Here is a 17,248-nt window from a genome sequence, read left to right as displayed (position 1 = left end):
CCCTCTTCCTTGTTGACAGTCGTGTCAAACTGGTTTAAATCAACAAAGTCCATGCTCAATAATCCAGGTATACAGTCTAACATTTTTCAGTCAGGTCATGTGGACAGTTTCTTTTTTTTTGTGCTGAAACTTTTCGCCTTCTATCCGAAAGTCTTCATCAGTCAATTAAACACACAAGACAAAACTGATTCTTCCCCCAACAGCTTACTCCAAAGTGGAACAAACCAGTCATGTTGGTGCTAAGACCGTCTTTTTGGCACACCACCTCCTCCATTGCCGGCCCTCTTCCTTGTTCAAAGTCGTGTCAGACTGGTTGATAACAACAAAGCCCATGTTCAATAATCCAGGTATACAATCCAACATTTTTCAGTCAGGTCATCTGGCAGTTTCTTTTTTTTTTGGGCTGAAACATTTCGCCTTCAATCCGGAAGGCTTCATCAGTCAAGGAAACACACAACACAAAACTGATTCTTCCACCAATAGCTTACTCCAGAGTGGAACAAATCAGTTATGTTGGTGCTAAGATGGTCTTTTTGTCACGCCCCCTCCTCCATTACCGGACCTCTTCCTTGTTGACAGTCGTGTCAAACTGGTTGAAAACAACAAAGTCCATGCTCAATATTCCAGGTATACAATCCAAAATTTTTCAGTCAGGTCCTCTGGACATTTTCTTTTTTTTGTTCTAAAACTTTTCGCCTTTGATCCGAAAGTCTTCATCAGGCAAGGAAACACACAACACAAAACTGATTCCTCCCTCAACAGCTTACTCCAAAGTGGAACAAACCAGTTATGTTAATGCTAAGATGGTCTCTTTGACACGCCCCCTCCTCTATTGCTGGCCCTCTTCCTCGTTGACAGTCGTGTCAAACTGGTTGAAAACAACAAAATCCATGCTCAATATTCCAGGTATACAATCCAACATTTTTCAGTCAGGTCATCTGGACAATTTCTTTTTTTTTGTGCTGAAACATTTCACCTTTGATCCGTAAGTCTTCGTCAGTCAAGGTAACACACAACACAAAACTGATTCTTCCCCCAACAGCATACTCCAAATTGGAACAAACCATTTATGTTAGTGCTAAGATGGTCTCTTTGGCATGCCCCCTCCTCTATTGCTGGCCCTCTTCCTTGTTGACAGTCGTGTCAAACTGGTTTAAATCAACAAAATCCATGCTCAATAATCCAGGTATACTGTCCAACATTTTTCAGTCAGGTCATCTGGACAGTTTCTTTTTTTTGTGCTGAAACATTTCGCCTTCAATCCGGAAGGCTTCATCAGTCAAGGAAACACACAACACTAAACTGATTCTTCCACCAGCAGCTTACTCCAAAGTGGAACAAATCAGTTATGTTGGTGCTAAGATGGTCTCTTAATCACGCCCCCTCCTCCATTCCCGGCTCTCTTCCTTGTTGACAGTCGTGTCAAACTAGTTTAAATCAACAAAATCCATGCTCAATATTCCAGGTATACAATCCAACATTCTTCATTCAGCTCATCTGGACAGTTTCTTTTTTTTTGTGCTGAAACATTTCGACTTTGATCCAGAAGGCTTTGACACAGAACACAAAAATGATTCTTCCCCGAACAGCTTATACCAAAGTGTAACAAACAAGTTATGTTGGTGCTATGATGGTCTCTTTGGCACGCCCCCTCCTCTCTTGCCGGCCCTCTTCCTTGTTCAAAGCCGTGTCAAACTGGTTGAAAACCACAAAGTCCATGCTCAATGATCCAGGTATACAATCCAACATTTTTCAGTCAGGTCATCTGGACAGTTTCTATTTTGTGTGTTGAAACGTTTTGCCTTCGATCCGGACGGCTTCATCAGTCAAGGAAACAAACAACACAAATCTGATAATTCCCCCAACATATTACTCCAAAGTTGAACAAATCAGTTATGTTTGTTCTAAGATGGTCTCTTTGTCACGCCCCCTCCTCCATTCCCGGCTCTCTTCCTCGTTGACAGTCATGTCAACCTGGTTGAAAACAACAAAGTCCATGCTCAATATTCCAGGTATACAATCCAGCATTTTTCAGTCAGGTCATCTGGACAGTTTCTTTTTTTTGTGCTGAAACTTTTTCGCCTTCTATCCTTAAGTCTTCATCAGTCAAGTAAACACTCAACACAAAACTGATTCTTCCCCCAGCTGCTTACTCCAAAGTGGAACAAACCAGTTATGTTGGTGCTAAGATGGTCTCTTTGGCACACCTCCTCCTCCATTGCCGGCCTTCTTCCTTGTTGACAGTCATGTCAAATTGGTTGAAAAGAACAAAATCCATGCTCAATATTCCAGGTATACAATCCAACATTTTTCAGTCAGGTCATCTGGACAGTTTCATTTTTTTGTGCTGAAACATTTTGCCTTTGATCCGGAAGTCTTTGTCAGTCAAGTTAACACACAACACAAAACTGATTCTTTCCCCAACAGCTTACTCCAAATTGGAACAAACCATTTATGTCGGTGCTAAGATGGTCTTTTTGGCATGCCCCCTCCATATTTCTGGCCCTCTTCCTTGTTGACAGTCCTGTCAAACTGGTTGAAAACAACAAAGTCCATGCTCAATAATCCAGCTATACAGTCTAACATTTTTCAGTCAGGTCATGTGGACAGTTTCTTTTTTTTTGTGCTGAAACTTTTCGCCTTCTATCCGGAAGTCTTCATCAGTCAATTAAACACACAACACAAAACTGATTCTTCCCCCAACAGTTTACTCCAAAGTGGAACAAACCAGTCATGTTGGTGCTAAGATGGTCTTTTTGGCACACCACCTCCTCCATTGCCGGCCCTCTTCCTTGTTCAAAGCCGTGTCAGACTGGTTGATAACAACAAAGTCCATGTTCAATAATCCAGGTATACAATCCAACATTTTTCAGTCAGGTCATCTGGCAGTTTCTTTTTTTTTTGTGCTGAAATATTTCGCCTTCTATCCGGAAGTCTTCATCAGTCAAGGAAACACACAACACAAAACTGATTCTTCCCCCAGCAGCTTACTCCAAAGTGGAACAAACCATTTATGTTGGTGCTAAGATGGTCTCTTTGGCACACCTCCTCCTCCATTGCTGGACTTCTTTCTTGTTGACAGTCATGTCAAATTGGTTGAATACAACAACGTCCATGCTCAATAATCCAGGAATGCTGTCCAACATTTTTCAGTCTGGTCATCTGGATAGTTTCTTTTCTTTGTGCTGAAACATTTTGCCTTCGACCCGGAAGGCTTCATCTGTCAAGGAAACACACAACACAAAACTGATTCTTCCCCCAGCAGCTTACTCCAAAGTGGAACAATTCAGTTTTGTTTGTGCTAAGATGGTCTCTTTGTCACGCCCCCTCCTCCATTCCCGGCTCTCTTCCTCGTTGACAGTCATGTCAACCTGGTTGAAAACAACAAAGTCCATGCTCAATATTCCAGGTATACAATCCAACATTTTTCAGTCAGGTCATCTGGACAGTTTCATTTTTTTGTGCTGAAACATTTCGCCTTTGATCCGGAAGTCTTTGTCAGTTAAGTTAACACACAACACAAAACTGATTCTTCCCCCAACAGCTTACTCCAAATTGGAACAAACCATTTATGTCGGTGCTAAGATGGTCTTTTTGGCATGCCCCCTCCATATTGCTGGCCCTCTTCCTTGTTGACAGTCGTGTCAAACTGGTTGAAAACAACAAAGTCCATGCTCAATAATCCAGGTATACAATCCAACATTTTTCAGTCATGTCATTTGGACAGTTTCTTTTTTTTTGTGCTGAAACATTTCGCCTTTGATCCGGAAGTCTTCGTCAGTCAAGTTAACACACAACACAAAACAGATTCTTCCCCCAACAGCTTACTCCAAATTGGAATAAACCATTTATGTCGGTGCTAAGATGGTTTTTTTGGTACGCCCCCTCCTCCATGTTGCTGTCCCTCTTCCTTGTTGACAGTCGTGTCAAACTGGTTGAAAACAACAAAGTCCATGCTCAATTATTCAGGTATACAATCCAACATTTTTCAGTCAGGTCATCTGGACATTTTTTTTGTGTGTGCTGAAATGTTTCTCCTTCGATCCGGAAGTCTTCGTCATTCAAGGAAACACAACACAAAACTGATTCTTCCCCCAACAGCTTACTCCAAACGCGGACCAAACCAGTTATGTCGGTGCTAAAATAGTCTCTTTGTCACGCCCCTTCCTCCATTGCTGGCTGTCTTCCTTGTTGACAGTCGTGTCAAACTGGTTGAAAACAACAAAATCCATGCTCAATAATCCATGTATACAATCCAACATTTTTCAGTCAGGTCATCTGGACAGTTTCTTTTGTTTGTGCTGAAACGTTTCGCCTTTGATTCTAAAGGCTTCATCAGTCAATGAAACACACATATGAAGCCTTGATGAATTCTGATGAAGCCTTCTGGAATTAAGGCGAAATGTTTCAATACAAAATAAGACACTGTCCAGATGACCTGACTGAAAAATGTTTGGGTTGTATACCTGGATTATTGAGCAAGGACTTTGTTGTTAATCCTGGACTCCTTTCAGCCTTGCAGCACCCTCCATACCTCTATACACACGGCTCTTGCTTTGGCAATGCTGGCTGTGTAGTCTGGGAAGATGGTGACCTGTGGTTCTTCCTAGCTTAGCAGGACTCACCCCCGGCCCTCCACAGGATTTTTATCACATCTCCATCATTGTGAAACTTGGCGATGATCACTCATGACCCTCTTGGTCGGTTGATCTTCTACCAGCAAACACTGTGTCATTGGTCAATCCTTGTGTCTCAGTCCATCTGCAGCACTTCTTTAATAATTTTAGCAACTATTGTGGGGAGCTTGACTCTAAACGTTTTTCGATGCCAGCAATCTTACACCATCTCATTCTCCCCTCCATGTCCTCTCCTGAAGCGTGGTCACCGCATCAGACCATGATGATAGGCTACCTTTCATGTCTTGCATGTCGGCTTTAATGTTTAGTCCGGATGGCGGCCATGTTGCTAGATATTTTGACTTGCTTCGCTTGTAGCTTTAACTTCAAAGGGTCAAAGTTATCCAACAGCATATGCTTGAGCTCCTCTTAAAATTTTGGAAATGTCCTCCTTTAGAGATACTAAAATATCTGCCTGAAGTTCTTCAGCCATACCTGGATTTTCACTTCAAGTCTGAGAGGATTCGTCTGGGTCATCTGTTTCAGTCTGCTTTGTGGCTCTTGAAGCTTTTCTGCTATTCAGTTCAAAGTATACATTTAGAATGCTTTTTAACCTTTTGCATATTCACCCTTGACCTGCCGGCTGGAGTTTGTGTTTTAACTTAAAATATTGTCATCCCGAAGGAGCTCATGCATTCACGTGTTACTCCATGTCCCGCTAACTATTGCCCACTCAGATCATCTTATTATGAAAAGAAACAAAGATGAGATGTGGCCGTTTTGGTCAAAAACTTGTAAATGACATTATGTGCAATTTAAGGTGGTACGATCTAGTCAAATGTATGTGCTTAGTGTATGTACCAAGTAATTTTGGTCAAAAACTTGTAAATGACCTTATGTGCAATTTAAGGTGGTAAGATCTAGTAAAACGTGTATGTGCTTGGTGTATGTACCAAGTAATTCACCAAATTTTAGTTTATCCATCCATCTATTATCTTTACCTACTTCTTCCTTTCTGTGTCGCGGGGGTCACTGGTGCTCATCCATCACTGCCTGATGCTCTCAACAGATTCTATGCATGCTTTGAGGACCCAAACAGACCACTTAGCACCAGACCAGACTCATTTTATCACATGAATAAGAGTTCCTCAGCATGACCTCAGCAGAAGTAAGGAGTACTTTCAGGAGGATTAATCCTCACAAGGCAACTGGTCCGGACAACATCCTGGGGGAGGTGCTGAAAGACTGTGCCGATCAGTTCTGCAAGGTGCTGGCCGACATGTTTAACTCCTCCCTCACTCTGGCAACAGTTCCCACCTGCCTCAAGACTGTCACCATTATCCCAGTTCCAAAGAGCTCTACAGTGACTGGCCTGAATGACTATCGGCCGGTAGCCCTCACCCCGATAGTCACTAAATGCTTTGAAAAATTGGTCATGACCCACATCAAAGCCAACATCAATAAGGACCCTCCCCAGTACGCATATTGCGAGAATCGATCAACAGAAGATGCCATCTCCTCTGTGGTCCACACTGCTCTCATCCACTTGGAGCAGAAGGACTCCTACATCCATATGCTCTTTGTGGACTTCACATCTGCTTTCAACACCATGATTCCCCAGACCCTGATGGACAAACTAATCACACTAGGACTAAGTTCCTCTCTATGCAGCTGGGTCCTAGACTTGTTAACCAACATACAACAATCTTTGAAGATCCACGACTTCTCCTCCTCCACAATAACCCTCACCTCGGGCTTCCCCCAGGACTGTGTGTTGAGCCCCCTCCTGTTCACTCTGCTAACATATGACTGTGCACTGACCCATCCAGGCTGTCATGTTGTAAAGTTTGCAGATGATACAGCAGTAGTTGGATGCATCACAAACAACGATGAGTCCAGCTACAGGCAGGAGGTGGAACACCTGGAGAGCTGGTGCAAGAAGAACAACCTTCACATCAATGTGAAGAAGATGAAGGAGATGGTCGTGGACTAACACACCTACCCACCCCCCAACATAAGGGGATCTGCGGTGGAAGTGGTCTCCAGCTACAAGTACTTGGGTGTGAACCTGAATGACAACTTCAGCTGGGGCAACAACACCGCCAGCCTGATCAAGAAAGCTCATCAGAGACTCTACTACCTCAGGCGGCTGAGGCTAGGTGGGCTGAGAAGCTCAGTCCTCACCCCCTTTTACAGGTGTGCAGTGGAGAGCATCCTGTGCCCCAGCATCAATGTGTGGCATGGAGGCTGCACAGCTGCAGAAAGAAAAGCTTTGCAGAGAGTGGTGAAGGCTGCACAGAAGACCACTGGAGTCACCCTCCCCACCACCACAGACATCTACAACTCCAGATGTAGGAAGAGAGCCACCTGTATCATGAAGGACCCCACTCACCCAGCACACACACTTTTTCCCCACTCCCCTCAGGCAGAAGGCTGAGGAGCATTAAGTGTAGAACCACCAGACTGAGGAACAGCTTCTACCCTGAGGCTGTTAGACCCATGAATCTCTAACTAGAATAATCACTGTAGAAAAAAAAATCACTGCAATGCTACTTGGTTGTTGATATGTGCTGCTGACTATCCATGATGCTGGTCTCATGCTGCTGATTTATTTCATGTTGCTGTATTCATTAATCCTCATCTGCTCACACAGACTCATGTTCATGCTGCTGTTGTTTGGCACATTGTTTTTGTACTATTAGTGCTTAGTGTATTCTTGGTTTAGTGAATGTAGTGTATTCTTAGTTCATTTGTCGGATCTTGTTACCGTTTTTCTTTACAATTTGTATTTTTGTTGGATGTAATTGGGACCCTATGTACATAGTTTCGTTCTACCTCACGTACCACATGTGATGTGAATGACAATAAAAAAAACCTTGACTCCTTAATTAGGGTATTTTTTGGCCAGAGAGATGAAAGGAATGAAGGGCAGAGAAGGAGTAAATATTCTATATATAAACAAAAAATTAAAACTGTTTTGCTTTACTGAATGTGTTTGCAGGTCCTGCAGGGTCTGGACTACCTCCATGCAAAATGTAAAATCATTCACACGGACATCAAACCCGAGAACATCTTGATGTGTGTAGATGACGTGTTTGTCAGGCGAATGGCAATGGAAGCAACTGAGTGGCAGAAAGCTGGAGCCCCGCCTCCATCTGGCTCAGCAGGTAGCAACACACAGACATTCAAATGACAAGCTAATTAGTTTGGAAAATGTGCTTTAAAGTACATTTAACACGAGGAAAGGGGGTATGCAACAAATACTGATCTTTACATTTAGGTGTAAAGTTCAGGTCTCACCGGTCTCACAGGTCTCTTGTAAATGAGTCCTCGAGGTTCAATGTGATTTATCTGTATAAATAAAGGTTGAATGAAAAAATGGTTTAGGATAAGTCAAGTCAAGTCAACTTTATTTATAGAGCACATTTAAAACATAACCTGTTATCAAAGTGCTTAACAACAACAACAATCAATGAGTAAATTAAAGAAAAATATATAAATATATATATACAATACGCTAATAATAATAACTGAAGAATTAATAAAAAGCATTTAAAACATAGGGTCACAGATTAAAAAACACTAGATCAATTTACACTGTATGAAATGCCTGAGAGAACAAATGTGTTTTTAGCAGGGATTTGAAGTGAGGAATGGCGGTGGCCTGCCTGATGTTGGGGGGCAGGTTGTTCCAGAGTTTGGGGCCCATGACTGAAAAAGCCCGATCTCCTCTGAGCTTCAGTCTTGTTTTTGGAACAGCCAAAAGCAGCTGATCAGATGATCTCAGGGTCCGAGAGGGAACGTAAGGTTCCAGAAGCTCAGAGAGGTAAAGGGGTGTGAGGCCATTTAGGCATTTGAAGGTCAACAGAAGAATTTTAAAAACTATCCTCGTACGAACAGGGAGCCAGTGAAGAGAGGACAGAACTGGTGTAATATGTTCAGACCTACGAGTTCCGGTTAAAAGCCGAGTAGCAGCATTCTGGACAAGCTGAAGACGTGAGATGGAGGCCTGGCTGATCCCAGCATACAGTGCGTTGCAATAGTCCAATCGGGTCGTGACAAAGGCGTGGACTAGTTTCTCAAGGTCGGGTCTGGACAACACTGGCTTGAGCTTAGCTACCTGTCTGAGTTGAAAGAAGCTTTTCTGCAGAACAGAGTTGATTTGTTTGTCAAACTTGAAGTCAGAGTCTAAAACCATCCTGAGATTTTTACCAGACTGCTTAAGATATGGCTGAAGAGTGTCCAGGTTGACAGGATCAGTGGCGGCAGTTAAGCTAGGGCTAAAGACAATGACTTCAGTCTTCTCATTGTTAAAACTTAAAAAATTTGAAGCCATCCAGGCCTTAATGTCGTCCAGACATTTTAACAGAGGGTGAACAAAGCAAACACTTGCTGGTTTCACAGGCAGGTAGATCTGGCAGTCATCAGCAAAGCAATGGAATGAAAGACCATGTTTCCTCAGGATGGACCCCAGTGGGAGCAAATAAAGTGAGAACAGAAGGGGTCCAAGAATCGAACCCTGTGGGACCCCACAAGAAAGAGGTAATGAGGCAGATATATTATTACCAACCTTGACACAGAAACTCTCTCCACTTAGGTATGACCGGAACCATTCTAATGCAGCACCTGTGATCCCAACCCACTGTTCCAGCCGTGATATAAGGATACTGTGGTCAACAGTATCAAAAGCAGCAGTAAGGTGCGGGAGCACAAGTACCACAAATTGACCAGAATCGTTTGATATCATAATGTCGTTACAAACCCTTACTAATGCTGTTTCAGTGCTGTGGAGTTGCTGAAAACCAGATTGAAAAATTTCGAAGATTCTGTTCTCATTCAAAAACTTATTTAATTGAATGAAAACTGTTTTCTCCAGGATTTTGGACAGGAAGGGAAGTTTTGAGATTGGTCTGAAATTTGAGCAAGTCGAAGGGTCAAGTCCAGGTTTCTTAATTAACGGATGAACTACTGCATGTTTGAAAACATTGGGAACCACACTTGTCACAATACTACTATTTATATTAGTAAGAACAGAGGGTCCAATCGTGGGTAGAACTTGTTTGAAAAACGACGCAGGAATGGGGTCAGCAGGGGAACCAGAGGGTTTCATCTGACCAACGACTTTGTTTAGAAATGGGAGTGAAATGGGTTCTCACTGTCTGAAGACAGCTGAGCAAGGGACAAAGACAGAGGGGTCAGTTATGGACTGGGGGATGGATGATCTAATCAACTCTGCCTTATCAGCAAAGTATCTGGTAAAGTCGTTGCAGATGTCAACAGAGGCCTCCATGCTGGCAGACCGAGGCACGTTTAAAATGGAATTTACGGTATTAAAAAGAACACGAGGATTATGACTGTTTGAAGCAATGATTTGGGAGAAGTATTTGTTCTTTTCAGATTTAACGATGCTCTGATAATCTTTCAAACATGTTTTTAACATAATAAAAGAAACCTGTAATTTGTCCTTTTTCCACTTGCGTTCAGCTCTCCTGCATAGACGTTTGGTCACTCGAGTGGTCGCGTTCAACCAGGGATGTGGTGCCCGCTTTGGTCGCCTGATTTTTAGCGGGGCCACGAGGTCTAAAATCTTAGAGCAGGTCGCATCATGCCTACTGAGCAGCTCCTGCATACTAATACTGAAGCAGCATCAGTAAGGAATGCAGAGGAAAAAAGAGCAGCGGTTGAAGAGTTAAATATCCGACAACTCTTGGCTGGAGCGGGGGATTTAGACTCATGAATAACAGAGGTTTGGAATGAAATGGGTTTGTGATCTGAAACAATAGCATCCTCAATTTCCAGATTAACCACAGATCAACCATGAGACAGAACTAAATCAAGTGTATGGCCCTGTTGATGAGTTGGACTAACAACATTTTGCACAAGGTTGAAAGATTGTAACAGATTTAGAAACTCCTGCACCAAAGGCTTGTCAGGACAGCAAACGTGCACATTAAAGTCTCCCAGAATCAAGACCCTTTCATAATTGAGCAGTATTCCAGTCAGAAAATTCACTTATGAAGTTTTTGTTGCATGAGGGTGGTCTGTAGATCAGGCAGCACAGTGTTGGGTTGGAGCGGCCCAGCTCAAAATACAGCAGTTCAAAACTCTGAAAAGTCACAGCCTGTAGCTGTCTGCAGTTCCAGAGCTTTTTAAAAACTGTTAATAATCCACCACCCCTACCAGAAGTCCTTGGAGCATTAAAAAAGGCACAATCCACTGGCAAAGGTTCAGAAAAAACACTTAACTCACCAGGGACGAGCCAGGTCTCTGTAACAAACATGAAGTCCAGTCCATTGTCCACTGGAGCAGAAATAATCATTTTAGATGAATGCTTTATTTGTCAGCGACCTCACATTCAGCAGAGCAATCTTTGTAGAACCAGTAGCTGAAGGAAAAGCTGTGCTCTGAGCACAGATCAGCTGTTTCAGATTTCTGGAGTTTGAACCACACCTCCAAGGACCAAAGAACGTCGCAACTGTGCACGCGCCCACGGCGCGAGCCAGGCTCGACTACGGGGATCAGGCAGGACCCAGCAGGATCAGTGAAGCACCCGGACAGGCGAATATCCAGCAGATGGTCGGCAGGAGATGATAAAGCAGACATTCCGGAGTTGGTTAAGTTCCACTGGAGACGGCCGAAACCACCACGGCCGCGGCCAGGCCCGGGCACCTGGAGCGAGCTGGAATTGAGTGGATCAGCGAAGCATCCGGATAGACAGTTTAACGTCTGATGGTCAGCAGCAGCTGGTGACGAGGCAGCAGAGAGCTTGAAGCTGGCTTTAATCCTCACGAGACAGCCGGCACGTCTCCCACGGCACCTGGAGCAATGTTTTCGGGCGGGCAGAAACGCCGCATGCTTCAGGTAAACCGGGACATCAACAAGCAGAGGGGGTGGGGGTCCAGAGCCCCGATCAAAGTGGTCGAACAAGGCCGGGTTTGCAGTAGATAACTGTATATTTAAAAGTTGCTGGTGATCATAAACAAGCAGTGAGTTGATGTCACTGAAGAAAAATGACAAAAACAGAAAAAAACAATCAAAACAGACAGAGGTGAACGGCAAGCCACCAGCCATCTTCCCGGAACACAATAAGGTCATGTATGTTTGTAGTTCTTGCCTAAATCAGCAAGAAGTTATTCTTAAATAGTGAAACTGCTTTAAATTAGCTGTGTTACCATACATTTACACTAAAGTTGATTTATTTAACATGAAATACTAAAACGGCAGCACGATGGCGCAACTGGTAGAGCTGCTGCCTTTCAGCGAGCAGGTCCTTGGTTCAAACCCCGGTCCAGGGGCCTTCTGGGTGGAGTTTGCATGTTCTCTCCGTGCATGCGTGGGTTTTCTCCGGGTACTCCAGTTTCCTCCCACAGACCAAAAACATGCATGTTAGGCTGATTGGTAACTCTAAATTGTCCCTAGGTGTGAGTGAGAGAGTGAATGGTTGTTTGTCTCTATGTGGCCCTGTGATGGACTTGCGATCCGTCCAGGGTGTACCCCGCCCCTCGCACAGTGATTGCTGGCCATGGGCACCAGTGACCCTGTGACCCAAAATGGAATAAGCGGGTAAAGATAATGGATGTATGGATGGAAATACTAAAACTGAAATAATGGAGAATAATTCAGGTTTGTCAGAAATAAACTCAGGCAATAAAGTCTGCTTTTGTGTTTAATTTTTAATAATAATTTAGACTTCTGCATAAAAGTGACACCTGGGAAATGTGTGGCTGGAAAACAACTCAAGTTCCTAATATGAAATTCACATTTACAACAAATTCAAGAGACTGAATGCCTTGAAAAAAACCTAACAAAGTCCTTTTTTTCCCTTAAAAATGGTATTTGATGATGTAATTCTTGTTACAAAAAGGGATTCATAGATGAGCAGCTGCTTCCCTTTTTCTGACATTAAAGAGGTTTTTCTTGCCTTTCCTCTCCAGTTCTTTTCATTAGTTTCCATCTATATAAAAAAGTCTCTACAAACTCAACATGAACCCTGTCCTCTTGCTGAACCTTGTTATGAGCTGTCTGCTACTTACATCAGCCAGTCGAGTCTTGTGGAGCCAGTTATACATTTCTACATTTGTAAAAGACAAAACCACCAACTTTCAAAGCATGAAAGAATTAGCCTGATTGAACACACAGAAAAGTTCATGTATTTTTTTTCACATTAACATAAGAATACACATGACCTTTATGGTAAAAATGTGTTTTTTGCCCATTTAAAAATATGTAGTGATGATGTGTTTTAAAAATGTTGAAGCTGTTGAACAAACCTGACAACTAAGTTTGATACTCTTTCTTACTTATATGTTCACAATGAAAGCTTTCAGCAGATCTATTTAAAATATGTAATACCTTAGTAATAGTGTGTGCACATTTATAAATACTTAAAAAAAAAGGATTTAACATGCTTCATTTCCTAACATGTTTGTCATTGATGTGTTTTAAGCCTGCAAAAAATCATTAAATGTTTATTGACTCAGGTGTAAAATAATAAAAAAAATAAAAAAACATTTTTATTATCAAAGTGAAACAAGTGACTAAAGCTTTGGATGTGTTGATGTTAAATTTATGCTTGGTTTTATTTTTCACTTAAGGTCAGATCCAAAATCCATTTGGATGTTAATCCAGGAAGGAGGCTTATTAAACTCTGAGTTTGTCCATAAACTGAGTTAACTTACTCCAAGCTGAGAAACTCTGAGGTTTTTGTTCCAGAAATTACCTTCCGTTTAAGAGTGTGCACATGAACAATAAAAAATAGCCATTCTCAGTGGAGCAACAATTGAAAAAAGGGGCTGTTTTTGAATACTGACTATGGTAACCTTAGGATGCCGTGCATCTTGATGCTGTCACATGCTTAGCTCTTTAGTCTGTCATTTAATTCATGTAGGCTGTTTTAATAATAATTAAATTTGAGCATTTATATTACCGTAAGTGTCAAATAATTAAAGAAATTAAATGAGTCTCTTCCCTGTAAAAACATTTATTAATCAAAATATCAATTTGGAAAAAAATCTCTATTCAGGAAGACGTGTCTGTAAAATAAGATTCTGATAAACTGATTTTATAGTGAATCATTTTCTTACAGCTTAAATAAAAAAACTAAATGATGTTTAGTGGCAACAAGTTTGAACCCAACTCAATTTATTCTTTAAATGATACTTTGATTAATGAGCTTGTAACTTAAATGGTAAATGGTAAATGGACTATCCTTATATAGCGCCTTTCTATCTTATGGAGATACTCAAAGCGCTTTACACTACAATCTGTGCCTCATTTACCCATTCATACAGCACTCTACTAGATCTCTACAAAGCTAATTGAACAAATCATTCTAAAGAGACTAATCAGAGCTTTATCACATTCATACACCGATGGGACACACATCGGAGGCAACGAGGGGTTCAGTGTCTTGCCCAGGGATACTTCAGCATGTGACTGCTGGTGGATTCGAACCCCCAACTCTTGCATTGGAGAACGACTGTTCTAACCACTCAGCCACAGCCGCCCAACGTGCAAAGAACACCTTATTTTACTTCCCTACATGCCTCTGGACAGATGTTGATATATATCTGAATAATATTTTTATAATAATCTCTAAGGATTAATAATTGCAAATTAATCTCTCTCAAGATTATTCAGTTACTGTCACAATCCAAGTTATATGAGCAGCTATGGGGTGCCGTTTGTAAATTTACAATCAAAAATTTTCAGCAATATTTTGGTTTATTTAGCCTTTCATAAAAAAATCTTTTTTGTCATATTTTCACCATGTTATTCATCCATACATCCATCCATTATCTTTACCCGCTTATTCCATTTTGGGTCACGGGGGTCGCTGGTGCCCATGTCCAGCAATCACTGTGCGAGGGGTGGGGTACACCCTGGATAGGTCGCAAGTCCATCACAGGGCCACATAGAGACAAACGAGACAAACAACCATTCACTCTCTCACTCACACCTAGGGACAATTTAGAGTTACCAATCAGCCTAACATGCATGTTTTTGGTCTGTGGGAGGAAACCGGAGTACCCGGAGAAAACCCACGCATGCACGGAGAGAACATGCAAACTCCACCCAGAAAGCCAGTGGACCGGGGTTTGAACCAAGGACCTGCTTGCAGAGAGGCAGCAGCTCTACCAGTTGCGCCACCGTGCTGCCCATGTTATTCATACAGTTGTAAATGCCATAGTTCAAAACTAAATATTTAATTTACAAGCTAAATATTTAGTTTACAAATTAAATACTTAACTTGCAAGGTAAATATTTTGTTTGCAAGCTAAATATTTATCTCCACACTAAATATTTAGTTTATAAACTAAATGTTTATGTCCAAGATAAATGTTTAATTTAATAACTAAATATTTAACTTCCAAGTTAAATATTTAATTTCCGAAATAAATATTTAATTTTCTAACTAAACATTTAGCTCGGACCTAATTATTTAACTTGCAAGTTAAATATTTAGCTAATATACAAATTCCTTGCTGAAAAGCAGAAGTGGACTTTCAAAATAAAAGCTGAACCTCTCTCTCTCTCTCTCTCTCTCTATAATATAAATTTTGCATTTAGAATCAGAATAGTGGAACGCCAGTTTGGTGGATGAAAGGTTCATTGTTGTATTAATATTTTAAATATAAACTCCTGCATTTGAAGACTTGATAGGCTTAAAGACACAAAAGTTACCAGCATTTATCTTTGTTTTGTGGGGATTGTAAAGAAGTTTGACTCAGCAATATAATTTCTGCAAATTATATCTTATACCTTTATAAGATATATCTTTATCATATCTTGTTAGACTTTGTTCTGATGAGAGCACAGGTCTGTGGTGTTATATGTAATTAGAGAATGTTACAAAAATATCTTTGAATGAGAGAAAATTTTATATTTTCTGGAAGATCACCTCCCAATGTCAGATTTTATAAAGTAATTCTGCCTCAATATCAACAAAATTGATTAAAAATAAACAGCTCAGGTCAGACAGCTGCTGCAGGTGGGTAACAACTGGTAGAGACTCTTCTTTCAGTAAACCGGCCAGCAAACAGGTTTACTTCAGAGTCTGGTACTATGACAAACTCAGTGTTTAATTTACTTCTCTCCCTAAAGTGACACAAACCCAGTTTCTTTTAACTCAAGGTCAACTGCAGTAACTCAGAATTCTCACTAATCCTGCTTTCTCAACTTCAGGTTCAAGTTCAAGTAGGTTTATTGTTGTTTTCTGCTAATGGTTTTCAAAGTTAGTGAAAATGCTAATCTGCTAAACAGAAAGTTAGTTCCGTTATTAGTGGATTCGTGGAACTGGGCCCACCACTGGTTTATTGTTAGTAAAACAATAAAGCATCTGATGTGCTGTTTTTCTGTCTATATCTTTCAGTTAGCACAGCCCCCCAGCACAAACCGGTGAGTACAGCTGATGTGAGTATGACTGCAAACAGAAACACACAAACATACACCACACAAAAACAAAAAGTAAAGAACAAGACACAAACATGTTTCTCTAAAGTTCATAGAATTTCACAGCTGCTAGAGAAACAGGGAAATTGCTGAGTTTATTGTTAAAAGACAATAGAAGCATGCTTAAAATATGACATTCCAATAAGTGTGTTCCAACTTTCCTTTGTGTTTTATGGTGGATTGTAAATCCGAGATGTTTTCTGCTACCTACTGCAAGGAAATCAGAAGAATCAGAATAAACTTTATTATCATTGCACCGAGATACAACGAGAATATGTATGTACAGTCGTCCGAAAGATGGGCGGAGTGCACAAAGCTGCAACGAGATACAACGAGAATATGTACGTACAGTCGTCTGAAAGATGGCCGCAGTGCACGAAGCTGCAACTATAAAAAGCACGGCCCTCATTATTCTTATTCAGAATAATATTTTGCTTGGATGAGAAAAGGGAAGAAAACATGAGGCGAGACGGTATAAAAAAAAGATCTCTCATGCCGTGTCCTAGACAGGGCACGATTTGAGGCATCAAAAAAATTACCACAGCAAAGCAACATGAATAGACGTTATACATGTACATATAGGCCAGTGAAGACATTGAATTTTAAGGGAAGGTCATAGCATAGTCTAGAGCGCTCCGCCATTGTCCAGAAAAGAGGTGTTATTCATCATCAGCTCAGATGAGGTTCTGTCACATGTCCATGGTCTTGGGGAAGGGAGGGGTGAGGAGACAGTCAAAGCATCTTTGTTATTTTCAAAACATGCCAGGAGGAGTTGAGATAAGTCTGCCATCAAGAACACAGTTTGGGTCAGGCAGAACTCATGAATTGCTGTTTTCTGCCTTTTAAAGTCTCACTGGTATATATTCCTCTGATGGAACTCCAAAACAGCTGAATTGATCCTTTACGCCAAAAGTCGAGCACACAGCTTCTCCAAGATTATTTCCCTTTCATGTGTGTTGCTAGAGAGTCCGCAGTCCTGATAACAGCCTGCTCCAGCTCCCTGCTGCAGCTCCACAAATTCAGTCTGAGATCTATCGAGCTTCAACACATCCACATTAATTTATAGACAATCCAGAATTCACCAGCCAAACAGCAAAAAAAACAGTTGTCATCATGAATCCAATTTGTTTCCGTTGAGGTAAAAGGGTCCTCCTTACCCTGACTCCTGACGGGAGAAGTTG

At 41.4% G+C, this 17,248-nt stretch overlaps 1 protein-coding gene across 1 annotated transcript in view; it reads left to right on the top strand.

The window, feature by feature from the left end:
• Positions 1-17,248, top strand: part of LOC119416508 (SRSF protein kinase 2) — a 145,413-nt gene that overhangs the window by 91,889 nt on the left and 36,276 nt on the right. Inside the window, exons 6-7 of the mRNA XM_037683741.1 lie at positions 7,618-7,783; positions 15,988-16,013. Coding sequence (XP_037539669.1) covers positions 7,618-7,783; positions 15,988-16,013 — 192 coding nt within the window. The remainder of the gene's footprint in view (positions 1-7,617; positions 7,784-15,987; positions 16,014-17,248) is intronic.

The sequence above is a fragment of the Nematolebias whitei genome, chromosome 10 (assembly GCF_014905685.2).
Source record: "Nematolebias whitei isolate Nwh7 chromosome 10, NemWhi1, whole genome shotgun sequence".
NCBI classification, from domain to species: Eukaryota; Metazoa; Chordata; class Actinopteri; order Cyprinodontiformes; family Rivulidae; genus Nematolebias; species Nematolebias whitei.
The sequence above is the reverse complement of the archived record's forward strand: the minus strand, read 5'-3'. Positions and strand labels throughout refer to the sequence as shown.